The 23,022-nt window shown below is 42.3% G+C and overlaps 1 protein-coding gene across 2 annotated transcripts in view; it reads right to left on the bottom strand.

The window, feature by feature from the left end:
* Nucleotides 1–23,022, bottom strand: part of arid5b (AT-rich interaction domain 5B) — a 106,604-nt gene that overhangs the window by 20,347 nt on the left and 63,235 nt on the right. For both annotated transcript variants that reach the window (XM_053640519.1, XM_053640518.1), the window contains 3 exons: nucleotides 12,755–12,876; nucleotides 9,067–9,265; nucleotides 1,081–1,133 (listed from right to left, as the gene is read on the bottom strand). In XM_053640519.1, the coding sequence (XP_053496494.1) occupies nucleotides 1,081–1,133; nucleotides 9,067–9,265; nucleotides 12,755–12,876 (374 nt within the window). The remainder of the gene's footprint in view (nucleotides 1–1,080; nucleotides 1,134–9,066; nucleotides 9,266–12,754; nucleotides 12,877–23,022) is intronic.

Genomic DNA, 23,022 nt, shown 5'->3' with positions numbered 1-23,022 from the left:
AGTACAAGCTTCATGAATATTAAGCTACATGCTACACTGCAGCATTTCACATAGTTACTGTAGACAGCTGTATATGCTTGTATACACTATTCTATTAGTGTCCATGATGGAATATCTGCCAATTCTACAAAAAACAAGTCCATATTTCACAGTTACTACATCAATGACTCATCATTATATGGGGTAATATACTAATATACAGGTAGCATGCTGTTCGTATAACAAGTGGCGTGCAGTTATTACAGCAGGAGACATGACTGGCCTAATATCCTTGGACTGTTTTGTTCTGACGCATGGACATTCACATCAGTGCACTTCATTACACTAATGGAGTTGTGCTCCAGCTCAGACAGTATTCCTCGGAGCTGGCTACTAAACCTCCGAACGAGAGCTTCCTCGAATTTACAATCATTTCATTACGGAACATACACAAAGCAGCGTGTTTCCTGTGCCTCGAAGACAAGCCTCCTGTAGTATTGATAAGTTAGATAAAAAGCCTCCTGTGAGAGCGAGAATGAGAGAAAGAGGCCTTGAGTGGCTTCCTGTTCGCTCCTTGTCCAAACAACTCGGCCACCTTTCTTGCTTCTCTTTCCTCTGCGCCGACAAACAAAACAAAACCAAAAAAAACAACAACAAAAAAAAAACGGCACTCGGCATTGCTGAGAATCTTGCGGAAACCATTTCTGACTGAATGTAAAATGTTCTGGCCACGTTATTGCTGCGCGGATGTTAGATGCGCTGCCAAACAAATTCTCTGTTTGCTGGTCTTGGAGTAATAACCCCCCTTAAGAGGCTCAATATGTGCACCGAACAGGCCTGACCAATTTCCTCTCCGGCAAAAAGACTTACACATGTTTTTTTACTTGTACGTTTTCCTTTTTTTCTCTTTTTTTTAAAAGAGAGCCTTCAGTGAGTCACTCAAGCCAAAACGTAGAGCTGAGACAGGGCTCAAACTTAGTAAAAACACGTGTTCCGTGGCAGGCTGAGAAATTTGCAAAATCCTCCTGCCTGTTTCTCCTGCTGAAACACTGCTGCCAGAGGGACTATAAAAACCTCCGAGCGGATGGTGTACACGCTTACCAGCTCGTATCCTCCCAGCTTCTGAGCAGCCTGAAACATCGTCCAAAGGTTTACTGCGAGAAGGACAATAAGAACATGGATCAATACCACAGGAAAGAAGAAACAGCCACAGTAACACACTCTTTCCCATCAAGCACGATAAGGATGGAAACATTACTCAAAGCGCTCGTCCACAATCCATCCTCGGTTATTAAATTTGATTTGATTTTTTTTTTTCCTAAACAGGGGGCCTCTCAGGAAAACAGAGAAGAGATGAAACTAAATAAATACGTAGCACTTGTACAAATGAACTCGAGCAAAAATTAGCGAGACTATTGCTGCTAGGAAGATTAATCAATCAGGATTCAATCTCCACACACACACACACACACACACACACACACAAAGCCCACTGCCTTCATCAGAGCAGCCTTCTCCTACGCCCATATCTGGCTATATTGATTTTCACCTCCTCCCTAGCAGCTATTTCAGATGGACTTGCAGGATTACGCCGCCTGTTCTTTTTTTAGGCCTGTGAATGACAAGCCCACAGCTTAGAGCGCTGTGAACTGAGGCTTTTATGCATCGGCAATATATCTCTCTCTCTCGTGCGCGCACGCACACACAAATGCACACTCTCGCTTGTAAACGCTGTGTGAGCTCTTTAATATTTGATCTGAACATGCAAGATAAAGCTTGTGTTTGTATAAATGCAGGTATTATGTGTACGTGTAACATTGCACCATTATAAAAAATATATATATATGTATATATATATATACACACACACACACACATATATTCAAAACACTGCACCAATTTAATCCAGATTATTACATCTTTATCTGTTTCTGTTTGTCAACATAATGTAAGGAATAAACCATTCGAGGGTGTGCGGTTAAAGGAAAATAATCAGCGCCTAAGCGGTTTGATGCAGGTTGACACAATCAGGAGTTACCCTAACCACTCCAGAGTTGATTATTTTCTTATAACGGCGAGTCCTGAAGTGTTTTATCCTTCTTCATCCGTAACAATCGGCCAAGCGTACATTTTTACAGACAGTTCTATCAATAAAACAACGTCATACTTTTATCAGTCTATAGTTACATTTGATGTAGTGAAAGGTCGGTCAAACAAGTTAGTTCCTGTTATCACTTACGTTCTAGCAGCTATAAACAGTTGCTCCCTCACCAGTCTCTCCTTTTTTTTCTCTCTTGAAGTTAATAAGACAAAAAAAAAAAAACAAAACAAAAAAAACAACGCAGCTTATCACGTTACCTAGAAACCACATAATCCTCCGTCCTGAAAACTTTTCCATGTCGGGGGTGGGGGGAGGTGGGGGGGGGGGAATACTGATGAATACAAAGTCTCCTTCTATATGTTAAATGTTCAACTAATGTCTCTTTACACAAAGCCATGTATTTATTATTAGACTTAGATGATGTGGAAGTCTCTATGTATTTGCTGTTACTATAGAAACGACAATGTATTAGAACGAGCGCGTTAATATGAACCTTGCAGTCGGGTACTACCGTCAGAGCTGCTCTTCTAGAAAATTCCACACTTATACTGGCTTTCACTTCGGCAACTGCTTGCATTCTTCCCCACTAACTTCCATACTAAGATTAGCAGCTGGCAATTCTTCCATCAATATTTGAAATGAATTCTGCATGTATCCTATTGAATAATCGTACGTGAGGGTCTAAGTTCTGGAGCTCGGATTTACTTTCTCGTGTTTCGAACTGCACGCTGTTGATATGCCATGTTTGCTTATTTGTGTTCCTTCCGGGCACAAAAGAAAACCTAATTATAATGCTAATATTTGCTCAGGAGTGATAACTAATACTTCCCAGAGTACAGAACGCTAACTCGTCCTCAAATACTGCATGTTCTCTGCTCTCTGTGAGTGAACCGATCCCCATCCGAGTTGTAATTCATCTCCCCCCCCCCTCGTCCTGTACTAGATTAAAAATAAATAAATAAATAAATAAATAATAAAGGGAACATCTTATTCTTGAGTTGATTTTAGTGGCTGGGAGGTTTGTGGGGAGAGAAAAAAAAAAACCCACATACACACACACACACACACACACACAGGGATTTGTGTCTTTGGATTCGTATTCAGTAATGTCAACAATAAAAAGTGCCTTGGTGTACAGTTGAAATAATACGTGGAACACTGTGAATGAGTTACTGATGTCTATTTACAGCACACAGATTAACAGAATTAAAAGTATTGTTTTCTTTAGTGCAGGAGAGGAGAAAAATGTGCATTTTCGGCGTTCCAAGCCTTTCTATAGGTATATGACATGAGCTGCTTGTCGATTCGGGTCACACGTGGTACGCGCTTATCCATATTCATGGGCTGGAGCGCCGTGGCACTGATGACTGCACTAAAATCAAGAGGGAAATTGAAGAAGAATATTAGCATTTTCACTTTGAGCATTTAGATAACGATGGGTGCGTTTGTGTGCTGTTTAGGGTTTGGATTCGACGCTGAACTACTTGCCTATTCGCGTCATGCGTGCTGATCAGGGAAGCCGTAGGCAGCAAATTAGAAAGGGCACAGCTGACTAACACTAATTGTCTCCACACTTTCTTGAGTTATACCGACCTACTTTTCAATGCGGCTTAGCGGATCAGAACTTTTCTTGTTCTTCAAAAGGAGCGTGTGTGGTCTCTGGTGAGGGAAGGGTTGTCTCAGGGAATAGCACATTATAAATTTATTCTAAAGCGGATGGACATGTCTAGTGTCTTTCTCAGTCCTGAAGTGATCAGATTTGATATTAAATCTATACTTTTTTTTTTTTTTTTTTTAAATCTTGCATTAATATAGAATAATGAAACTGACATACAAAAGCCTTTATAGATATACATAGAACTGAAAAAAAAACTTTCTATGAAGGTTGTGTTTATAATGAACTGTGAATTCATTCGTATCACGTTATAATGCATTCATAATGTTATAATTAGCTATGAAATAACTAACAGGGGGCAGTGGTGGCTTGGCGGTTAAGGCTCTGGGTTACTGATCGGAAGGTCGGGGGTTCAAGCCATGGTGCTTCCAAGCTGCCGCTGTTGGGCCCTTGAACAAGGCCCCTAACCCTCTCTGCTCCAGAGCGCTGTATCATGGCTGACCCTGCACTCTGCACTTCACTGTGCTGTGACCAATAAAGACTCATTTTCATCATCATTAAGTGCTTGACACTTTATAGCTATCCGCACTATGCGCTATAGATTGTTAGCATGTCACAGTGGTCATTATATTCATTGTCATTATATCACTATTACCAAAGAAAATCAGTCCCAGTAGTTTTGTTTTTAATAAAGGAAATGTTCCAGAGCGGTTATCAGGAAATCATACCGCAAAACGTTTCAGCAAATTTAGTGTTCATCTCTGTATATTAGCAATATAAACCATTACAAGTGCCACTGATTTAATAAACGTTTACGTCTAAAATATGTCACTTTACTTAGAGCCCACAAATATGCCTTGTAAGCTATTACAGTCATGTCAAAAAAAAAAAAAAAAAAAAGGACACCCCATGGAAATGGTTGGCTTTTTTGACATATTTGGACAAGCAAACCTTTGAACATCTTTGTGCTTATAAATAAAGTTTATATACTTGAACAAAACTGCAAGGAAACGTAGCTTTTTCAATCATTTATTCAACAGAAATATGAATAGATGTGATATTCGTCTGTGGAAAAAGTAAGTACAACCTCTGCCTTAGAAGCTAGTATTGTCTCCTTTAGCGGAAATAACTTCTTGTAGGCTTTCTGCATAATTGTCCACCGGTCTCTGACATCGACTTGCTGGAATTTCTGACCACTCTTCCATGCAGTATTCTTTCAGTTGCAAGATGTTTGCGGGTTTTCTTGCATGTACTGCCCGTTTCAAATCCCCACAGAACATTTCAATGGGATTCAAATCCGGGCTTTCACTAGGCCGTTCCATAACCCTCTATTTCTTCTGTCTGAGCCATTCCTTGGTGGATTTGCTAGTGTGCTTAGCATCACTACCCTGTTGAAAGGCCCACTTTCGGTTCAACCTCAACTTTCGGCCAGATGGCCTCACATCATCTTCAAGCACTTTGATATGATGCAGAATTCAGTGTTGATTGCAAGCTGTCCAGTCCCTGAGGCAACGAACCAATGCCAAACCATAACATTTCCACCACCGTGCTTCACAGTTGGTATGAGGTGCTTCTCCTGAAAAGCTGTCTTTGGTCTGCGCCAAACACAAAGGTATATCTTTGAGTCGTCTGAACAGAGTACATTATTCCAAAAGTCCTGGTCTTTGCCTATATGCTTATTGGCAAACTGTAGTCTTGCAAAGGCTCGTTTCTGGCACGCCTCCCGTGCAGGTCAAACTTGTGCAATCTCTTTCTGACTGTAGAAGCATGCACTTTCACACCAACAGCTGCAAGACTTACTAGCAGATCCTGTGATTAAATTTTGGATCCTTGGAGACTTCTTTTCGCATCAGACGGTCTGCTCTTGGGTTGAATTTGCTGGGGACGGCCAGTCCAGGATTTGAAATCCGTGCCATTTGTAGATTATTTTCCTTACAGTGGAATGATGTATTTCAAATAATTTGGAGATCTTTTTAAATCCCTTGCCAGACTCACAGACATCCACAACCTTTATTCTGAAGGCCTTACAGAACTCTTTAGCTCTTGGCATGATGACACCACACACCTCAATAACAAAGGGAACACCAGACACTAGATATGTGAGAGGGGTATAAATAAGACCGCTTCCACCTGCACTCCCTAAACAGGTTCTCCTCACTGGCACCCAATCTTCAACCCCTGATTCTAATTATATGGATTTGAATTGGGTGATAAATGTAGGGGTGTACTTACTTTTTCCATGTGACTGATCTGTTTTGGTTTATTTGTTCGTTTAAATTGCGAAAATGACTACAAAATGACTACAAAAATGAACAGGCACTGTTTCAAAGAGGATCAAATGTTTGCTTGTCCAAACATGTCAACCAAAAACAATTCATGGAGTGTGCTTTTTTTTCTTTTCTTTTCACACGACTGTATAATAGTACAGTTAATAATCTACACTCAGTTGATTACACTCACCTTGGTGTTACCAAATGGTATTGAAAAGGTATAGGCACCACTTATATAACCGCGTGTATAACGTCTCGGATGTACATGTTATGAACGTGTTATACGTATAGCCTTCATAGAAAGTGTCAATAAAATGTGCTTTGCGCTCATGCACCAGCGTCATAGGCGGACTTTTTATCCTGATTTGTCATTTTACTCTGTGCTAATTAACTGAATCAGTTACGTTAGTGAGTGCCTGGACGATTGAATTAAGGAATGAATCGAATGCTGATTGTTTATGTGAAAGGAAAGCAACAGTTGAGGTTAAGGAGTAATACATTCCCAACAATTAAACCGGTAAAAAGCAACAAACAAACAAACAAACAGGTAGAAAGATGGATGGATACAAAGAGGGACAGATAAATCAAACGTTTCCTAATGTTTTAACTACAGAAGCCCTAAGAGACCATTCGGTATTATTTTTTTCCCCTTTCTTGATTTCTCATGATCGGGACACAAAAAGTTGTTTTCTTTTGATCTCGACGTAACGAATAGCTGTTTTCGTTTGATCACGAGAACATCTCACGCCTTGTGAACGGGACCGGTGTTGCATGCACGTTGGTGTCTTCACCATCGCCATCATCAATGTAATCCTGGCCCGCTGTAGAGACGGACCTGATCTCTGCATTAAGAGGGACGGGTGTCGGACACTGACGTGGAAGTTGTCCACGTCGAACATGAGAGCTGCAGTATTTCAGCTTGAGGGAGTCCCTGATCAAAGTACAAATGGATTCTGTTCATCCATGATGCTGTGGGATCGCGCTAAGCTTTTTGCCGCCTCCAGAACAACAAAAAAAAACGACACGTCATGTCGAGTACGCAGAACAATTCCAAAGTCGTGTTCGCAAGGAAGCAACTTTTGTTGTGTCGGAAGCACGAGAACGCCACTGTGTGTTCACGAGAAAACAAGAAAGGAATAAACATATAACGCATGGCCTCTTCGCGCTTCCGTAATTAACAGGGTTTGGACAAATCAGTAGTTTTTATTCATACTTGCCAAGCAGAGAAAAAGGACACGGAACCACACACACGAAAAAAAAAACCTTCTCCTTACTGACTTTTGCAAAAACAAAAGATTTAACTTGGTATGATGCATTCAAACTTCTATGCACCTGTCGTATACGAAACGATCATTTTGATTTTGTCTCACATGTACCCCATCTCTTATGTATCTCTGCAGAGTTTAAGTGTCTAAGGTCAGTGGTGTCTTTGTTAAGGGAGTTTAAATCCTACTGTATCTGGTCTGTGTTTAGGGAGGGAGGGACAGTCCAGACATTTTTGTTCTTCTCTCTTTCTTTTTGTGCTCTCTTTTCTACGTACTCTGTGAGGTTATATGCAAGCATATGTATACGTATACATATACATATATAGTTACTATGTTCCAGCTGAATGTACTTCAGGGTAAGGCCTGTCACGACAGCTACCCTTGTTGGACGATATATTGTTGCAGAAATAATTCCGATACACGATCTTATTGTCATTTTACACCCTTTTAAAGAGCAATGAACTTTTCATTCTTCAGAATATTCAGACAGTGGACTTGTAATTAAAACTGACTTTTTGTCTTACGACGCAAATAATTCTTAAAATTTCGTCAACATTTATTCATATTAGTCAATTTTGCTGGGAATCTAAATGTCAGTCAACGGCGTTTGGGTTGAAATGCAGAAGTGCGTATTCACGGCGTTCTACCTAGCGCCTCGCTTACGTTCAAGTTCACTTGTGCTGTGCGGTAGCGAGCTGTAATATTATAATACTTTGTGATAAACGATCGAGGTCATGTCCATACGTCGTACGACGAGTCGATAACGTACTCATCGTCACAGGAGTACTTCGGGGTCGATGCTGTAAATACGGTTCCATATGCCACCGAAGTCCACCTCTTGTCGCGCGGCGCCTTTCATTTCGGTTCACGTCGCATGCCTTTGTTTTAATCCCGCCACTGTTATGTTTCCTGATTGTGTCCTGGTGTTCCGTGCTAATCTTCTATTTACTTTGATTATTTATATTGTTGTGTCTTATGCCTTTTGTCTGTTATCACGCGTTTTGTCCTTGCTCTTATTGCTTCGGTGCGTCCTGGTTTGTGTTTTCATATTCCAATGACGGATGAACCCTTTCGAACTTTACCTAGCATGCGTATTGACTACGACTTTTTAAACAATCGACACACAGAACAGCGCTTGATGCGCTATGCGCAACACGTTGCTCGTTTTTATTAGCCGGATTAATTAGCGAGCGCGGATGAAGGACGATCTTTTCAGAATCGGGAACACGCAGTTGTGTGGAAAATAAAGCCATCGTATAGATCTCCTGCTATAAGGAACACTCTAGCCGGAATATCTTTTATGTGTAATGTTGAGAGAACTCTAAATCTCATAGCCTCTCATATCTCAAGTCGGTGCCTTGGTTTGTTTTGTTTTTTTCTTTTCCTCTCGAGGGCACAAACTTGGTGTGCTTCGTTAATAATAACGAACGTATACTCATTCATTTGACTTAGCCTGTATTAGTGTGCTTAACTAGCTAACTAGCTTGCCATATGTCATTATAGTTCCTTAGCTGTCACTTGATATAAACTAGTTTTCTGCACATTGGCGCCCTAAGGGCTAGCTAATGAATTTATGATTTGTCCACACCAGCTGTTTATTTTCTTAAGAACTTAATTACAGCGTGACCTTTTCACTCATAATAATGAGTGGCCGATGAGTTGCAACAGGTTATGCGCAGCCATCTGTCTGGACCATGCGAAGAGAAAAACTACCATCGCTTTCCATGTGTAATAATCATTTATCAATTGTTGATAGAAACCGTGTACATGACGACCCTCAGAGAAAGGGTGAAAGAGAGAGAGAGAGAGAGAGAGAGCGGGCATTAGACAACTTACTCTGCTTGAAACCTAGATAGGGTATTCGCTCTATAGGGGTCTTCCTCTCTTTCATGTACTTGTAGAGGGCCACTAGGAAGGCCTGTTCTTCGGCGCGGCACTCCTCCCCCGTCTCCTCCTTACTCTTCTCCTCGGCCAATACCTTTTTGCAGCTGCTGCTCTTAGGTTTCGACACCACTGCCTTTGTTTCTGCTTTCGCCTGGAGGACAGAGCAGAGAAGAGGATTAGCAAGGGCTAATATAAAAAAGCTTTGCTAGACATTCGTCGTATATGTATGGAGGTACTTCGCTGAACTACATGGGAGTGAACACGTTTCCTAATTGACCAGGCGCCGATCACGTGAAATTTAACTGCCTTACTTATGCTGCGGACGACTAGCAATGCTCGACCGAACTATGAAGAACTGTAGACTTTTCTAACATTATAGCCTACGTATGAAGCATCCTATAGATTTGCGATATGTAGGCTGTAATGGAGATGGAGCTCTAATGCACTAGAAAAAGCAATAAATAAATAAATAAATAAATAAATAAAAATAGATGCGCTGAAATTTTTCACAGTCCAGCTTTTTGGTTTCCAAGCACCGGAGTGCTGGAGGTGGGAGTGTTGTGTGCCGAGCCCGCAGTCAGATCCCGAGTGCCGGCTTCAGTCATGCAGTCACACTCGACAGTCAGCCATGGCCCACACATGTCTGCTTGGCCATCTGCTCCCAACAATCACACGCACTTATTTTCCAAAAGAGCTATCAAGGCTAGCAGGATATGTGAATGAAAAAAAACAACAATGCCAAAACAATGGAAACTAGTTCAGCAGTGCTACTAAATAAACATGGCTTGGAAACAAGGCCAGACTGCAGAAAGAATTTGAAAGAATCTGCTATCGAAACTAAAAACTCTTTGACGTGAAATAATACAGATGTTAACCAGCACGAGTGGATCTTGAAGCTTCACTTAAAGTGCACCTATCATGGTTTTTCAGATATTACCTTTCATGTAGTGCGTTATGGAGCTGTTTGTGAATGTAAAAATGTCTGCAAAATTTAAAAAATTAAAGGGCAGGACAAACGGAGTTATCGACTCTCAAAAGAAGGAACCGATTCTGAACAGCTGGAACGAGTCGTTAGTGATTCCAGACTTACTTCCTATACTAACCTAGGTAGGTTTGTAACAACAACAACAAAAAAAACCCGCCTCTGGTCTTCATTGGCTGCTCGCTGACAGCGGTAGAACAATCACAACAGACTGGGACATCTGACCAATCAGAGCAGAGTATGCTCTCTGAAAGGAGGAGTTTAGAATGAATCCTTTAGAACGGATCATTGAACGAGTCGTTTGTGACACTGAGGGAAAAAAGGTAATGCTGCAGTTTAAATTACGAGCACGTTAAAGTGTTTTTTGACCTCGGATGCGTGTAAATCTATTGTATGAGACCTTTAAAACAAAATTACTCATGTTTCAAAACCATAATAGGTGCACATTAATAAAAAAAAAAAACTGGCTTGGAACATGTATACACTACAGATGTCACTATCTGTATCTGTACGGTGCTCCAAATATCCGTATCTTCATCTATAATTGGATTTAAATCCAAAGTGGGCGTGGTCTAGTATGAACTCTGACACTATGTCCCTAGAGACACTGCAAAACAGGTCGAAAAACGAGCACCGTCAGAACGGCGTGTGAATCCTGGCTCTTCTTCAACCTCAGCTACGTCCTTCGTATTGGTCTCAACTAGACCAACGTTTTCAAAATCCCGTTCGCGCTAGGCTCGGGACGGCTGACGAGAGAATCGGGAATCGCCGAAAGGTTCCAAGTATCGCGATGTCCATGAAGCCAGACTATATAAATGTACGCTGGAAAATGTGCTGTCTGCAGCTTTCAGTTCGACAAAAATAAAGTGTCCTTGTCTCTGTTATGTGTCCTCTATGTGCCTTAATAACACAACATCTTTCTCTGACGCATCTTAGCTTCTCTTGCTGCCGAACAGATAAAGCCATTAAATGTCTTTGCTGTCAAAACATCAACAGAGACTGAAATAAAAACGAAATGAAACCGCGAGCTGTTCATCAGGGTGACTTATACGCTATACAAGAATTCAATAAGTATCTCTGCTGCCGTTCGGCACGTGCAGTTTATATAGCTTTATTTCCATTTCACAATGAGGTTAGCTACAGCTAATAACTCATTACGTTTATTTACACACTTGACTTCGGATTTGAAAGCATTCCTGACCTTGGAAACGAGTAATTAAGGCATAAAAAACTGACTAAACACTAATGCAGGCGATTGCCACTACAGCCGAGTCATAACCAGCCTCTGGAATTTATTCAGCTGTAATGAGTAATGTGTACACCACATGCATTATATCTATATCGACCTCTCTCTCTCTCTCACACTCTTTATATATATATATATATATATATACACACACACACACATATATATACACCCACACACATACATACACCTGGCCATGCCCCCTCCCCCTGCCCCCTGCCCCCAAGGCCCAAAGCCCCAGGCAATCATCAATCCGCAATAGTTAGGGCAACAATAGGACGACGGCACACTACACACAACTATGTATTCTTTTTGTACCTGCCTGTGATATTTTCTAACAAAATTGTTCCCTAAAATATAAACAAGTTAGCAGCCTCATTTAAACCGCCATGACCTTGACCGTTACTGAGCTGTTACTAACGGTGAATGCACGGACCCTGTAAATACAGGTCTTTCACCTGCAAGCTTCGAGATCTGACCGCTCCACCCGCACGCCATTTCTGTCACGCTTTAGGCACATCTGTATTTCTATCCATTTCCTGAATAACGTATTCATATTCGGACACATCCACTGGTATCCACAAAGGATGGAACCGACTACAGATACATTATTTTGATTGAACCGAGAATGCGTCCTAAACCGATATGAATACAGATATGAACAGTAGGTGGAATATTCTGGGTTGGTTTTTGTTTGTTTGTTTAGGTGTGTGCATCAGGGCTTGGGTATTTGTGGGGTATTTATTTTAATGTGAAGCTTTAAAGGTCATTTCATTAACATTAACATTAACATGATAGTAATAGGACATGCACTAATTGTTTTTGTTTTTTTTTTGTCAGTGGAGTGCTCCAGTAGTCTGACTTAAACACTGCCGTAATTAGCTTCAAAATAAAATCATATTTCTACCTTATTTCTGCTTTCATATATTGAGCTAGACCGTGTAGACGTGCTGTGCACATATTACTCTCGGGCTCTTAAAAAAAAAAAAAAAAAAAAAAAAATCATCATTTATAGACCAACGCCGACTTTAATCCGAATATGAAAACCGATACAAATATACTGAGCGTTGAACGGATACAGATTTACGGATACGGATACAGCGGATACTAGCATTGTGTTACATCCTTAGTATACACAGGCCAAAATAAGAAGCCTGAAGTGGTGTCTCCAGTACTGGCAGCGGAAATGTACAGGAAAAGGCGTGTGGGAACAAAGGTTGATGAAATAACGAGAGGAAAACAATTGCCGCTGTTTCTGACGACTCCACAATGGGTTTTCAGAAAATATTTCAGAAACGTTCTGAGGAAACAGGAACTGTGGGACTCCGACTATGAGACGTGACACCGAGGAGGCAGAAAGACTGACAGATATACATATATAGCCGCTGCTTATTGTTTAATGAGAGCATTACCTTGCTGGGTGTCCTGGCCTCCACACAGCCGGGCTCTTTGGTGTTTCCACTCTGGGCCTGCGAGTCTCTGCGCTGGCACATGGGGACTTTCTTCTTCCGGGGCCGGCCCTTCAAATTGGGTGCTGTGGAGAGCAGGGAGACAGAGAGAGAGAGAGACGCTCACAGTCCAGCAGGCCATGACAGTGATTAGGACAAACACTACAGGCGTCTGACACACCGGCCCTACAGTCCCTATACCGCGGCATGAGCACGCCAAATTAGCCATCAGCGCTGACCAAAATAGAGGCGTGACGAGGACTTGAAACTGCCTACACAGAACAATGGGGTGCTGCTGGAACGGGAACTTTGTAGGACCGATTTCCATAACGTCCTCCGAGTCTGCGTTTGAAACACAACTTACCGAGTTTGTTTACTTATGGGTTCCTTATAATCTGCCGGATCGTTATTATTCGTTTTGCCTCCATGCCTGTTTTAACATGAAAAACTATTCCAGCAATGTAAGCTGTGAAAGCACGTGTCAGTACTCAGGTGTGATACCATAGCACTTTGATAGGTAGGTGAGAAATTCTTAACATGCCACAGGTCTTAAAATAGCACTACAGAGTAATGGGTGCTAGGGTTTGACAGCGTCTCAGACTGGATCTATTAAAGGCTTTACTTGCTAAATCGGCACGTATTTAGTCTGTAGCCAAGAGGATGCGTTGAGGCTTGGGGGGGTAAAAAAAAAAGAAAAAAAAAAAGGTGGCAGCGTTTTTACAAAAACAGAAGGCCATGGTGGAGGATTTAGTTTTACACAAAGCCCTGAAAAAGACGTCTACGGACGAGATCGAACGTGACAGACGTTCATATTCTAAAAAAAACCCCCAAAACAAAACAGAAAACAAGCGCACAAACTCTCCAGAGCACTTCATTTCAACTGAATGCAGCATTCAGCATCTGATGATGATCAAATCACAGCCAAGGTTACACCAAGCCCAAGGCTACAGCCCCATTGCCATTAGTGTGAGGAGAGCTAAAGAAAAAATATCTGTCTAGAGAGAGAAAAACAAACCACACTCTAATCAGCACAGAGCAGCGCTATGTCTTTCTTCTCTCTCTCTCTCTCCCTTTCAAATCTCCATTCTGCACTTTCCTGTATAATTTCTCAGCAGTGAGCAGCAGGGGGTGGAGGCATGGAAGGGGAAGAAAAACAGCAGCTGAAATTAAACCTTTTCTTACAAGAATAAATATTTATATAAGGGGCTTTTATTGTCACCTTGGCAACAGGCGAGACTGTTTCGCTTCATGCGGTCCATGTGACAAATACATTTGCTCAGGCATCAAGTCCAGCTCCTGCTGAGCTCTCCGCTGAGGTAATGGGGACGTTCGGGAAAGCGCAGTGATTCGTTCTGGAATATCAAATATCGCCAAATATGTATACGTCGCTGTCCCCGAGGTTGATGGAGTCTCAAAAGTTCCTTCACGCCATTATTCGAATTCCAGGCCTGTGAGTAATGCGGTGCATTAGCTCTTTTTCTTGGAGCTTGTGTTTTGTCTTGGAGATTTCCACAGCCGACGTGCATGTTCAAAGAGCAGTGGCTCGGAATGAATACTGTGTTTACAGTAGTCGGGGGGGTTGGGGGGGGTGGGGGTGCGGGTGGTCACAGGAAAGCGGCATGGAGGCATCACATGTTCGACAGCAAACATCTGTCCCCTTTCCTCACTGCCTCAAATCCGACTGTGAAATTGCACAAAAGAGGGGAGGGAGTGATGCAGACACAGACAGACAGAGAGAGGGAGAGAGTGAGAGAGTGGAAGTTAGAGAGAGAAAGAAACAGAATGCCATTCCTGCTTCTCTTTCACATTTCCTTGCTAGTAGGCCTCTTCTCCCAGTGCTTCATTATTCACACATAAACACACCGCTGGCTTCCCCGCGCTGGCACGCAGCACAACTGTTGCGTCCGTCCCCTTCCCTCGTACTACCGACTCTCCTCTGGACTGGCGGAACAGCTGTCCTCCGGCACACGGCGCTGGCTCTGCAGATCTGTGTCAGTGGGCAGCAGTGAGAATGCTGAGAACAGTGACACTGGCGATGAGAAAGGCGCGACCTCGGCACTCCCAGGAACTTAACGGTTACATCATGCTCTTCTCTTCGACGACGGCTAGCTATGTCAGAAACGTTACAGCCTCGCTACTGTGACGAGAGCGCACGTCTGTGGCGTTCGCACTGTGTAATGTTATCCACATGGGAGACTGCACGTCTCTGTTGCTTTACGTACACAGACAGACAGACGGATAAATATAGGTCGTAAACTCTCCCTATACAGACAGACATGCTGTATATAGACCTGGGACAATGCAGAGCAGCGCATACAGAAAACTCTAGCGCCGGGTCCCTCGGTTTTATCTACAAGGACGAGCGTCTAAGGAACTGGATGCGGACTGGTATCATGACGGACATGCGACCGACTGAATTATTCATACAGGCTGTAGAGATCAGCAAAGCGGCAGCATTTGAACAACTAAATGGTTTGAGAAGATTAGGACTACGTGGAGTGGATGTGCTGACCTTGCTACTCATACCAACTAGTTCTAGTTCTCAATCGTTCCTTCTTTCATTCATTTCTTCGTTTATGAGGGTTACTTTTACCTGTTAACCGCTTTATCCTGATCAGTGTCGCAGTGAATCCAGAAAAAGTGCAACAACAATAACAGCAACAACAATAACACTAACACCACCAATAACAAACATAAATATTATTATTAGTCATTATTATTAGTAGTCATAGTACAATAAGAAACAATAACAGTAATATTTATTCGTAGTATTTTATTTATTTGTTTGTTTGCGTGTTTGTTTATTATTTATTTATTATATATTTAGTATCTATTTATATAATTATTATTAGCGTTGTTATTACATTACATTATTATGACTTAGTTTTCATTTTTAAAAAACAACAGTAATTATTACACAAACGGTATCATTATTATTATTGGTAGTAGTAATAGTAACAATGACGACAAAAAAAACAACAATAATATTTATTAGTAGCATTTTATTTATTTGTTTGCTTGTTTATTATTTATTTATTAGTATTTATTTAGTATCTATTTATTTAATTATTATTTTATTGTATTATTATTACTTATTTTTTATTTTTAAAAAACAACAGTAATTATTACACAAGCATTATTATTATTATTATTATTAGTAGTAGTAGTAGTAGTAGTAGTAGTAACAGTAGTAGTAATAATAATAAGAAGAAACCCCACAGCACTAGGATGAATTGTTAGGCCCTGACCTATTAGTACTAGCATGATATATTTTTCGTGGAGGATGCGCCAAGCATTTCTCTAAGTCTCTCTGGATAAAGGCGTCCATCAAATTCTGGAGACATAAACGTCAGCGTAGATGTGTATGTATAACATGCGTGTAACATACAAGATATATACCGCGTGTTTCCCACAGCGTGCGTTCGTGTCATAACGTACGGACGCTACACGTCCGTCTGCTGCTCGTTAGTCACGGAGGATTTCGGGATTTGGTCTGCGACAGGTTGTTTGAACGCTGCTGCTTCAACAGGTTGTTTGAACAGTGTGCTGGGGGTCGAGACTGTAATCGAGGGACCCCTCCGCCTTTCCTCCGAATCCGTCGAGGGGCACTACAAGGCTTGCAGCGGCTCGAATATCGGCTCGCGCATGCCTGTGGCCGTGTTTGTTCCGTGAAATATGTTCGAGACGCATCCGTGGGTCCTCCTGTCAAAGATTTGGGACGGGCCCGTTTGAAGCTCGTGGGAGGTCTCGGAGGGAACCAAATTGAATGCGTCGTCTTACGGTGTTACTCGACGTCACGACACAGACTGTGAAAAACGCTGCGTCGTCTCTCCTTCCTACGAGACTTAAACCCACCTTAACTTAATCCTGCACTTCCACTGCCGACTTCATGAACAGCAACCAGACCTGTAATATTCTAATCTCGACACAATGCGCTGCAATTAACCGCGTTATTATTGACTTCCTGCCTCGTTCGCATTTTCTTCTGCTTTAGGACTGGAGGAATTTTTCTTTTGTCGTCTTAGAGTCACTTTGCTGGTGCTTCGAGCGGCATACAAACACGCTGCGGCCACAATCGATGCACGCCTGCTCTGACAACTTCATTTATATTGGCGGCGGAGCATCGCTCTCATTTTTCCTATCCGGCAAATTTGTCCTCATTATTCTGGAGGACAATTCATTAAAAAGTGCTGCCAAATGGCATGCAAAACGGCCGATATTTCAGATTGATAGCGGGCGAGAGAGGAGCGTGGAGAGTCGTGTCAGGGCCACAGCGCATTTGTAAGATCATACACACTGGAACTAGCGACACGGCTACATAACAGACTCTATAGGAGAGGACTTTGTAGAGGGTTGCGAGTTTAAATCCCACGAGCGGCCATGGCAAAGTTCCATGACGATTCCCCTTGGTCTGAGAACCATGGGGGCCTTCACGAATGGGCTTCCCCGGGCTCAGTGCAGTATCTTGGGGCAAAATGACAGAGTTCCATGACGATTTCCCTTGGTGTGAGAACCATGGGGGCCTTCACGAATGGGCTTCCCCGGGCTCAGTGCAGTATCTTGGGGCAAAATGACAGAGTTCCATGACGATTTCCCTTGGTGTGAGAACCATGGGGGCCTTCACGAATGGGCTTCCCCGGGCTCAGTGCAGTATCTTGGGGCAAAATGACAGAGTTCCATGACGATTTCCCTTGGTGTGAGAACCATGGGGGCCTTCACGAATGGGCTTCCCCGGGCTCAGTGCAGTATCTTGGGGCAAAATGACAAATTGAGCCAAAACTTCGAACGTGACCGGCTTTGTGCTCGAATTCTACCTCAATCGTAGGTCATTTTAGATTAAAAATAAATAAATAAATGAAAACGACAATTACAATGAAGCTATGGCTTCATTTAGCTCCACTACAGCGCTCGCACAGCATCCTCATGCATATTCGAGCTGGTGTTATTAACATGCTTGATCTCTACTGAAAATAATCCAGTGTGACTCAGCTTGTCGCTTTCTCACCTTATCCCTTTTCTCACTTTTTGCAAAAGCCCTGATTAGGAGAGAAATTTAAAAAAAAAAAAAAAAACCGTCGGGTGCGTTTCCTATTCTAAAATGCGAGTTACTTCATTTATTCGAAGCTTTCGTGCCCGACGAGAACGCGGACGAACAGACCGCCGTCTCCGATTTTGAAACAGTCTCGCCGAGATGTCCCCGGGCCCCTTCGTCGCGAATCGTCCGAATCTTCTTCGTCGTCGTCCTCGTCGGCGCAGCCCGTTAATTCGGCTCGTGATGCGGACGTGAGTACGTTCTGACAGACTATATTACGCTAGATGCATTAGGCGAATATATAAACATGACAGAAACATTCATATCAATGTGCTAGAGAAGCAAGGAGTGGTCCGTCACTTCAGATCTATCCACGTATCACACGGCTCGCCATCTGTAAGCCAGACAGGAGGAAATTAATCTCCACCTATTCCCTCCCTCTGCCTGTCCCCCATCACCCCCCCCCCCCCATCTTCTGATTTAATTCTCTCGCCTTCTTTTCGCTCCCTCCTCCCTTTTCTCTCTCTCTCTCTCTGATTTGATATGACGCTATACGGCAGATGGCGGTGTGAGGCGCAGAAGGAGCAAAACACACACGATTAATAAATGATATCGACCTCGCTAAATAATGCCGTGTGCTGATAAATCCCCATCTGAAATGGCAACTGTTCCACCTTTTAATCTCAGACGGCGTTCAGAGCAGTCAGCAGGAGTCCCTCGCAACGTTTACTGCTTTGCAATGCAAACACAATGTCAGCGGCGCACGACTGTGCCAGTGATGTGCTCGCCAAGGTCAGATGCTAATTTGAGAGAAAGTGAGTGGTGTGTGCATGTATATATATATATATATATATATATATATATATATATATATATATATATATATATACACACACACACACACACACACATACAAACCCATCTATCATCTATCATTACTACCACGCAGTCATCTGCTTAGTTACTTATTCCTGTGAAGGAGGTGTTATGGTGTTATGTCATTGGTCAGCTCAGGTGGGAAAATGATGTGTCAGCTGTAACTCACACGGCAGCCTTAGAACCGTTCCACACACATGCCAGCCGTCTGCTTTTATTTATAATCCGTCCTCCAGACCGCTCGAATGCCGACGAGCTCAGCACCAGATATACCAGTCAACAAAAAGGATGAAGGATGCATCGTGACGAATCCGATTATCGATACGGCTTCATCCCGCTCCACAGAAGCGCTCGCGCGGCCTTTATTTCGGATGGAGTTATTCATCTGATTAAATGCTGTTTGATGTTTACCTAACATAATCCCGTGCGAGTCAGATTCTCTCCTTCTCACATGTCCACTTTTTCTTTTTCCACAATCCCTGATTAAGACAGAAATTTATTTATACAATTTTATTAGGGGTAAAAAAATATATATATATATATGTAGCTAATTTTAAGATTTCATAAGACTCAACTGTGATATTAAAAAGACTAGGCATGGGAATAAGCAGCAGCATTGCTGCAGATTTGCCTTGAATTATTTATAGCTGTCATGTTACAGGAGTCATCTCATTGACAGCCAGTTGCCCTCTAGTGTCACTCAGAGGTATTACTCTGAGCAATAATGCCCTCACACACACACTCGCTCTCTCTCTCTCTCTCTCTCTCTCTCTCTCTCTCTCTCTCTCTCTCTCAGTTGTATAACAAATGAGCCAATATTTTAAACAAAACATCTTCTGTATTATTACTGAAAGGGAATTTATATAAAAATTTTTATTAACAAAAGCTGTATACCTCATGCTCTTTTAAAGGAGCGGGGTGTCCTTTTTCAGCCTCCCTCATGAGCTTTCTCTTTTCCCCTGATCAAACTATATGTGCTTTGTGTGCAGTTGCGCTTTGTGCATGTTTATGGAAAGGGGGAGGAGCTGAGTGGCTCTCTTGTGCGTATGTGTGTGTGGAAACACTTCTAAATATTTAAAGCTGACCTTTTATAGTATTTAAAAAAAAAAAAAAAAAAAAAAAATACACCCATATACACAAATACAGGAAGTGGTGCAGTTACGAGAGCTTATAATTATGGTTGTGTGTTGTCTGGGTTTTTATATCTTGGCAGAGACCAAATGTCCTCACAAGGATAGGAATATCTGATGTTTGTGAATCTAACGTCTACAGACAGTTGACTGGGTAAACCACTACTAGGTAAACTGTTTTATTATCATTATTTTCTGCAGCTTTGAATTAAAGGAAGAAAAAAAAAAAAAAGAAGCAAAATAGAGTCAGAACGTTTCCTTTTGCTAAGTGGGGTTACGCTTGGCGTTAGATTTAGGTCTAGACGTAGCATTAAAGCTGCAAGCAGCGATGAACGGGCCCTCGCACCCGGGTGCATGTTGGGGCTGCTCTGCCAGGGGAACGCCATTACATTTTTAAGCACTTTTTAGCAGGTATATGATGTTAGGAGTGTATAACGATGTAACACATGCCACTTCTTGTCGCCAGCAGGTGGCGCTATGATGATAACTGAATATTGGCATGTAGATGTCCTCAGGCCAGGATTTCGTATCAAACTTTTCAAAGCCAAAAAGTTTGGGGCAGATTGAACATCGTATGTATTCTGTTTCATGGTGAAACATCGAACATTTGTCAGACCGCCTCGCTTCGCTAAATCGAAAGCTTCGCTCGTTAGACGAGTTCAGATTAGACAGACCGAAGACGACGTCGATCCGATGAAATCTGAGGAGTTCGTTAAAGTACGAGGCCTGGAAATGTCAAAAACACAGCAAAAAAAACAAAACAAAAAATCAAAATGGCCGACTTCCTGTTGAGTTTAGGGCATGGGTTCAGAAGACTGTTTTTTGTATGTATTGGCATTTTACACGTGGACCGAATTGAAATTTTGTAGGTGGCGCTATCGAGCCATTTAGCCACACACAATTCTGGAACCCCTATCAGATGTCAATTTGTAAATTCTGCGCGAGTTTAGGCCCTCAAAAATGCGATTCATTTGAGAAAATAATAATAATAATAATAATAATAATAATAATAAACGGAGCAGATCCAATAGGACCTCACACCGTCGATGCTCGGGTCCTAATTAATTAACGATTGAAATAATTTAAAAAGGCAAATGGAAGGGCCTCACAAGGATAGTAAAGCATGAGTTTGTGTGTGTGTGTGTGTGTGTTCGGGGAGGAAGCTTGGTTTAAATGAAACAATTCACACACAGAATACACCATGATGAATCCCCCATGAATCAGGCCTCATTCAATAAGCACTAAGAGGTCTATCTATCTTATCTAAAAGGCCAGTGAGACTAGAAGCCTTTAAAGTGTGCATTAATGTGAGGCATTGCGCTTGCCCCTGGCACACCGCAGGCTCCTGCCACTGGCACGGTGCCCGAGTAAGGGTCAGACGCCATTTACAGAAGTACCGGACGACGATTCAAATCAGACAGACGCCACGCCGCCTGATCTCGGCACCCAGAGGTTCCTCGGTACGCCGTCCGTAGGCTGCTGTGGACGTGTTCACGGAGCGGAGATGCGTGTAATAACGACCAGACCGGTTCCTCATGAATCTCATTTCCTCTCTCGCGCTCTCCTATACTTCTAAATGAAGATGCTAATGCGCAGCACAGGCCGTCGGCGTTGACGTTTAACGCGCTCCGACGTGCTAAAACCATCGTACGAACGTAGAAGGATGGAGCCGTTTGCTTTGAAAAGAAATAGAAAGATTGAACCAGATAGTTACGGAACAGGAATTAGTAAGCTCGTCTCTACATAGAGGAACTGTAAATGTGCGATTCATAATCGGGCTTTAAAAAAAAAAAAAAAAAAGAAACTAGGACCCGCGGGAGATAAAGTCACTTTGTGCTCGGAGAGGTGTGGAATAACCTGCGCGGAGAACATCCGAATCAATTGTGTGGTGTATATGCGAAGGTAGGGGGAAAAAAAACGAAAAACATGCAGCGCAGACTTGCATCAGAATTGCTGATGCAACTGCGCTAGTGACGGCCAGAGCCGGGGAGAGAAACGACAGCATATGCCACAGACAGCTAAGTAAAACTCGAGAGCTTGTGTTTTCATCTGTGATAAAGTGTGGGTGGAAATATACATGCACTGTATTTTAATGATTTATTTATTTATTTATTTATTTTACTTATAAACAAGCCCTATGGCTTTCACAGCAAAAGATAAAATAAAAAATTGTAATACGGCCGTTCTTACGTGAGTGTTCTTATGGCAGGCGTGCTACACCGGTAATTACCGCGGATTGGCGGTATACCGGTAGAAATTCTCCCCTTAATTAGTCTTAGAATGAATCTTCCCGTGATAATAACGATAAAGCCTAGTCGATGACGTATTTCCTTGTGCGACCGGTTCGCAGCTCACGTGCAGAGCGAAGACGAGTACGGCGGAAGGCGGCCGTGAAGCTGAGGAGGAGTTCATCGCTAAACGAGGAGCTGCTGTACCTCGACAATCTGGAACTGGTTTGCTTCCAGAAAATCACTTTTTTACTTTTAGATCAATGTTTGTGTTTCTGAGGCTCTCAAGACTGCACACAGCTGTCACTTGTAGCCATAAACAGCGGTGCACGGTACTATATTTATATCATCACTGATATCGTTATCGGAAATAAATACCGGGACATATCGCGATATAGTTTGAAGTCCATATCGCCCATCTCTAATCATTACGATTGAATATTTTGTATTGCTGTTAGTTTGGAAGTAACATAATACAAAAGTAGAAACCAACACATAATGACTTCTTCATAGGATATCCTTCAGGACAGATATTTTCCAGACCTGACCCATGATTATAGCACGACAGTTTAGTTAAGGATAACGTTGAATCATGGGATTATCCGTTTCGATCTTGCTGATGATGCAAACAACTCTGTCTCCAATGCTTGTTTGTTTTTAAAACAAAATCTCACAATTGTACAAGGAAGTGCTGTGTATACATATCGATTTCTTTCCCCCCCTCTAAGCTAACAAAGTTTAGGGGACCGTGTCTTATACTCCAGAGTGACTGAGCGTCCTGTCGGGACGGGGGTGGACAGGTTACACATGACATATAGATGGCTGCGGTGATTTACACAAACACAAACACACAGAGGTCTGAGATGGGAGATGAGATAAACAGATGGAAAGCATTTCCGCGACCTAAGTAAATGTGTTATTATGTTCACGCCGATTTCCGAACTGCTGATGAATCGTAATAACCGA

The sequence above is a fragment of the Ictalurus furcatus genome, chromosome 13, assembly GCF_023375685.1.
Source record: "Ictalurus furcatus strain D&B chromosome 13, Billie_1.0, whole genome shotgun sequence".
Lineage (NCBI taxonomy): Eukaryota > Metazoa > Chordata > Actinopteri > Siluriformes > Ictaluridae > Ictalurus > Ictalurus furcatus.
Note: the sequence above shows the minus strand (reverse complement) of the source record. Positions and strands in the feature narration are given on the sequence as shown.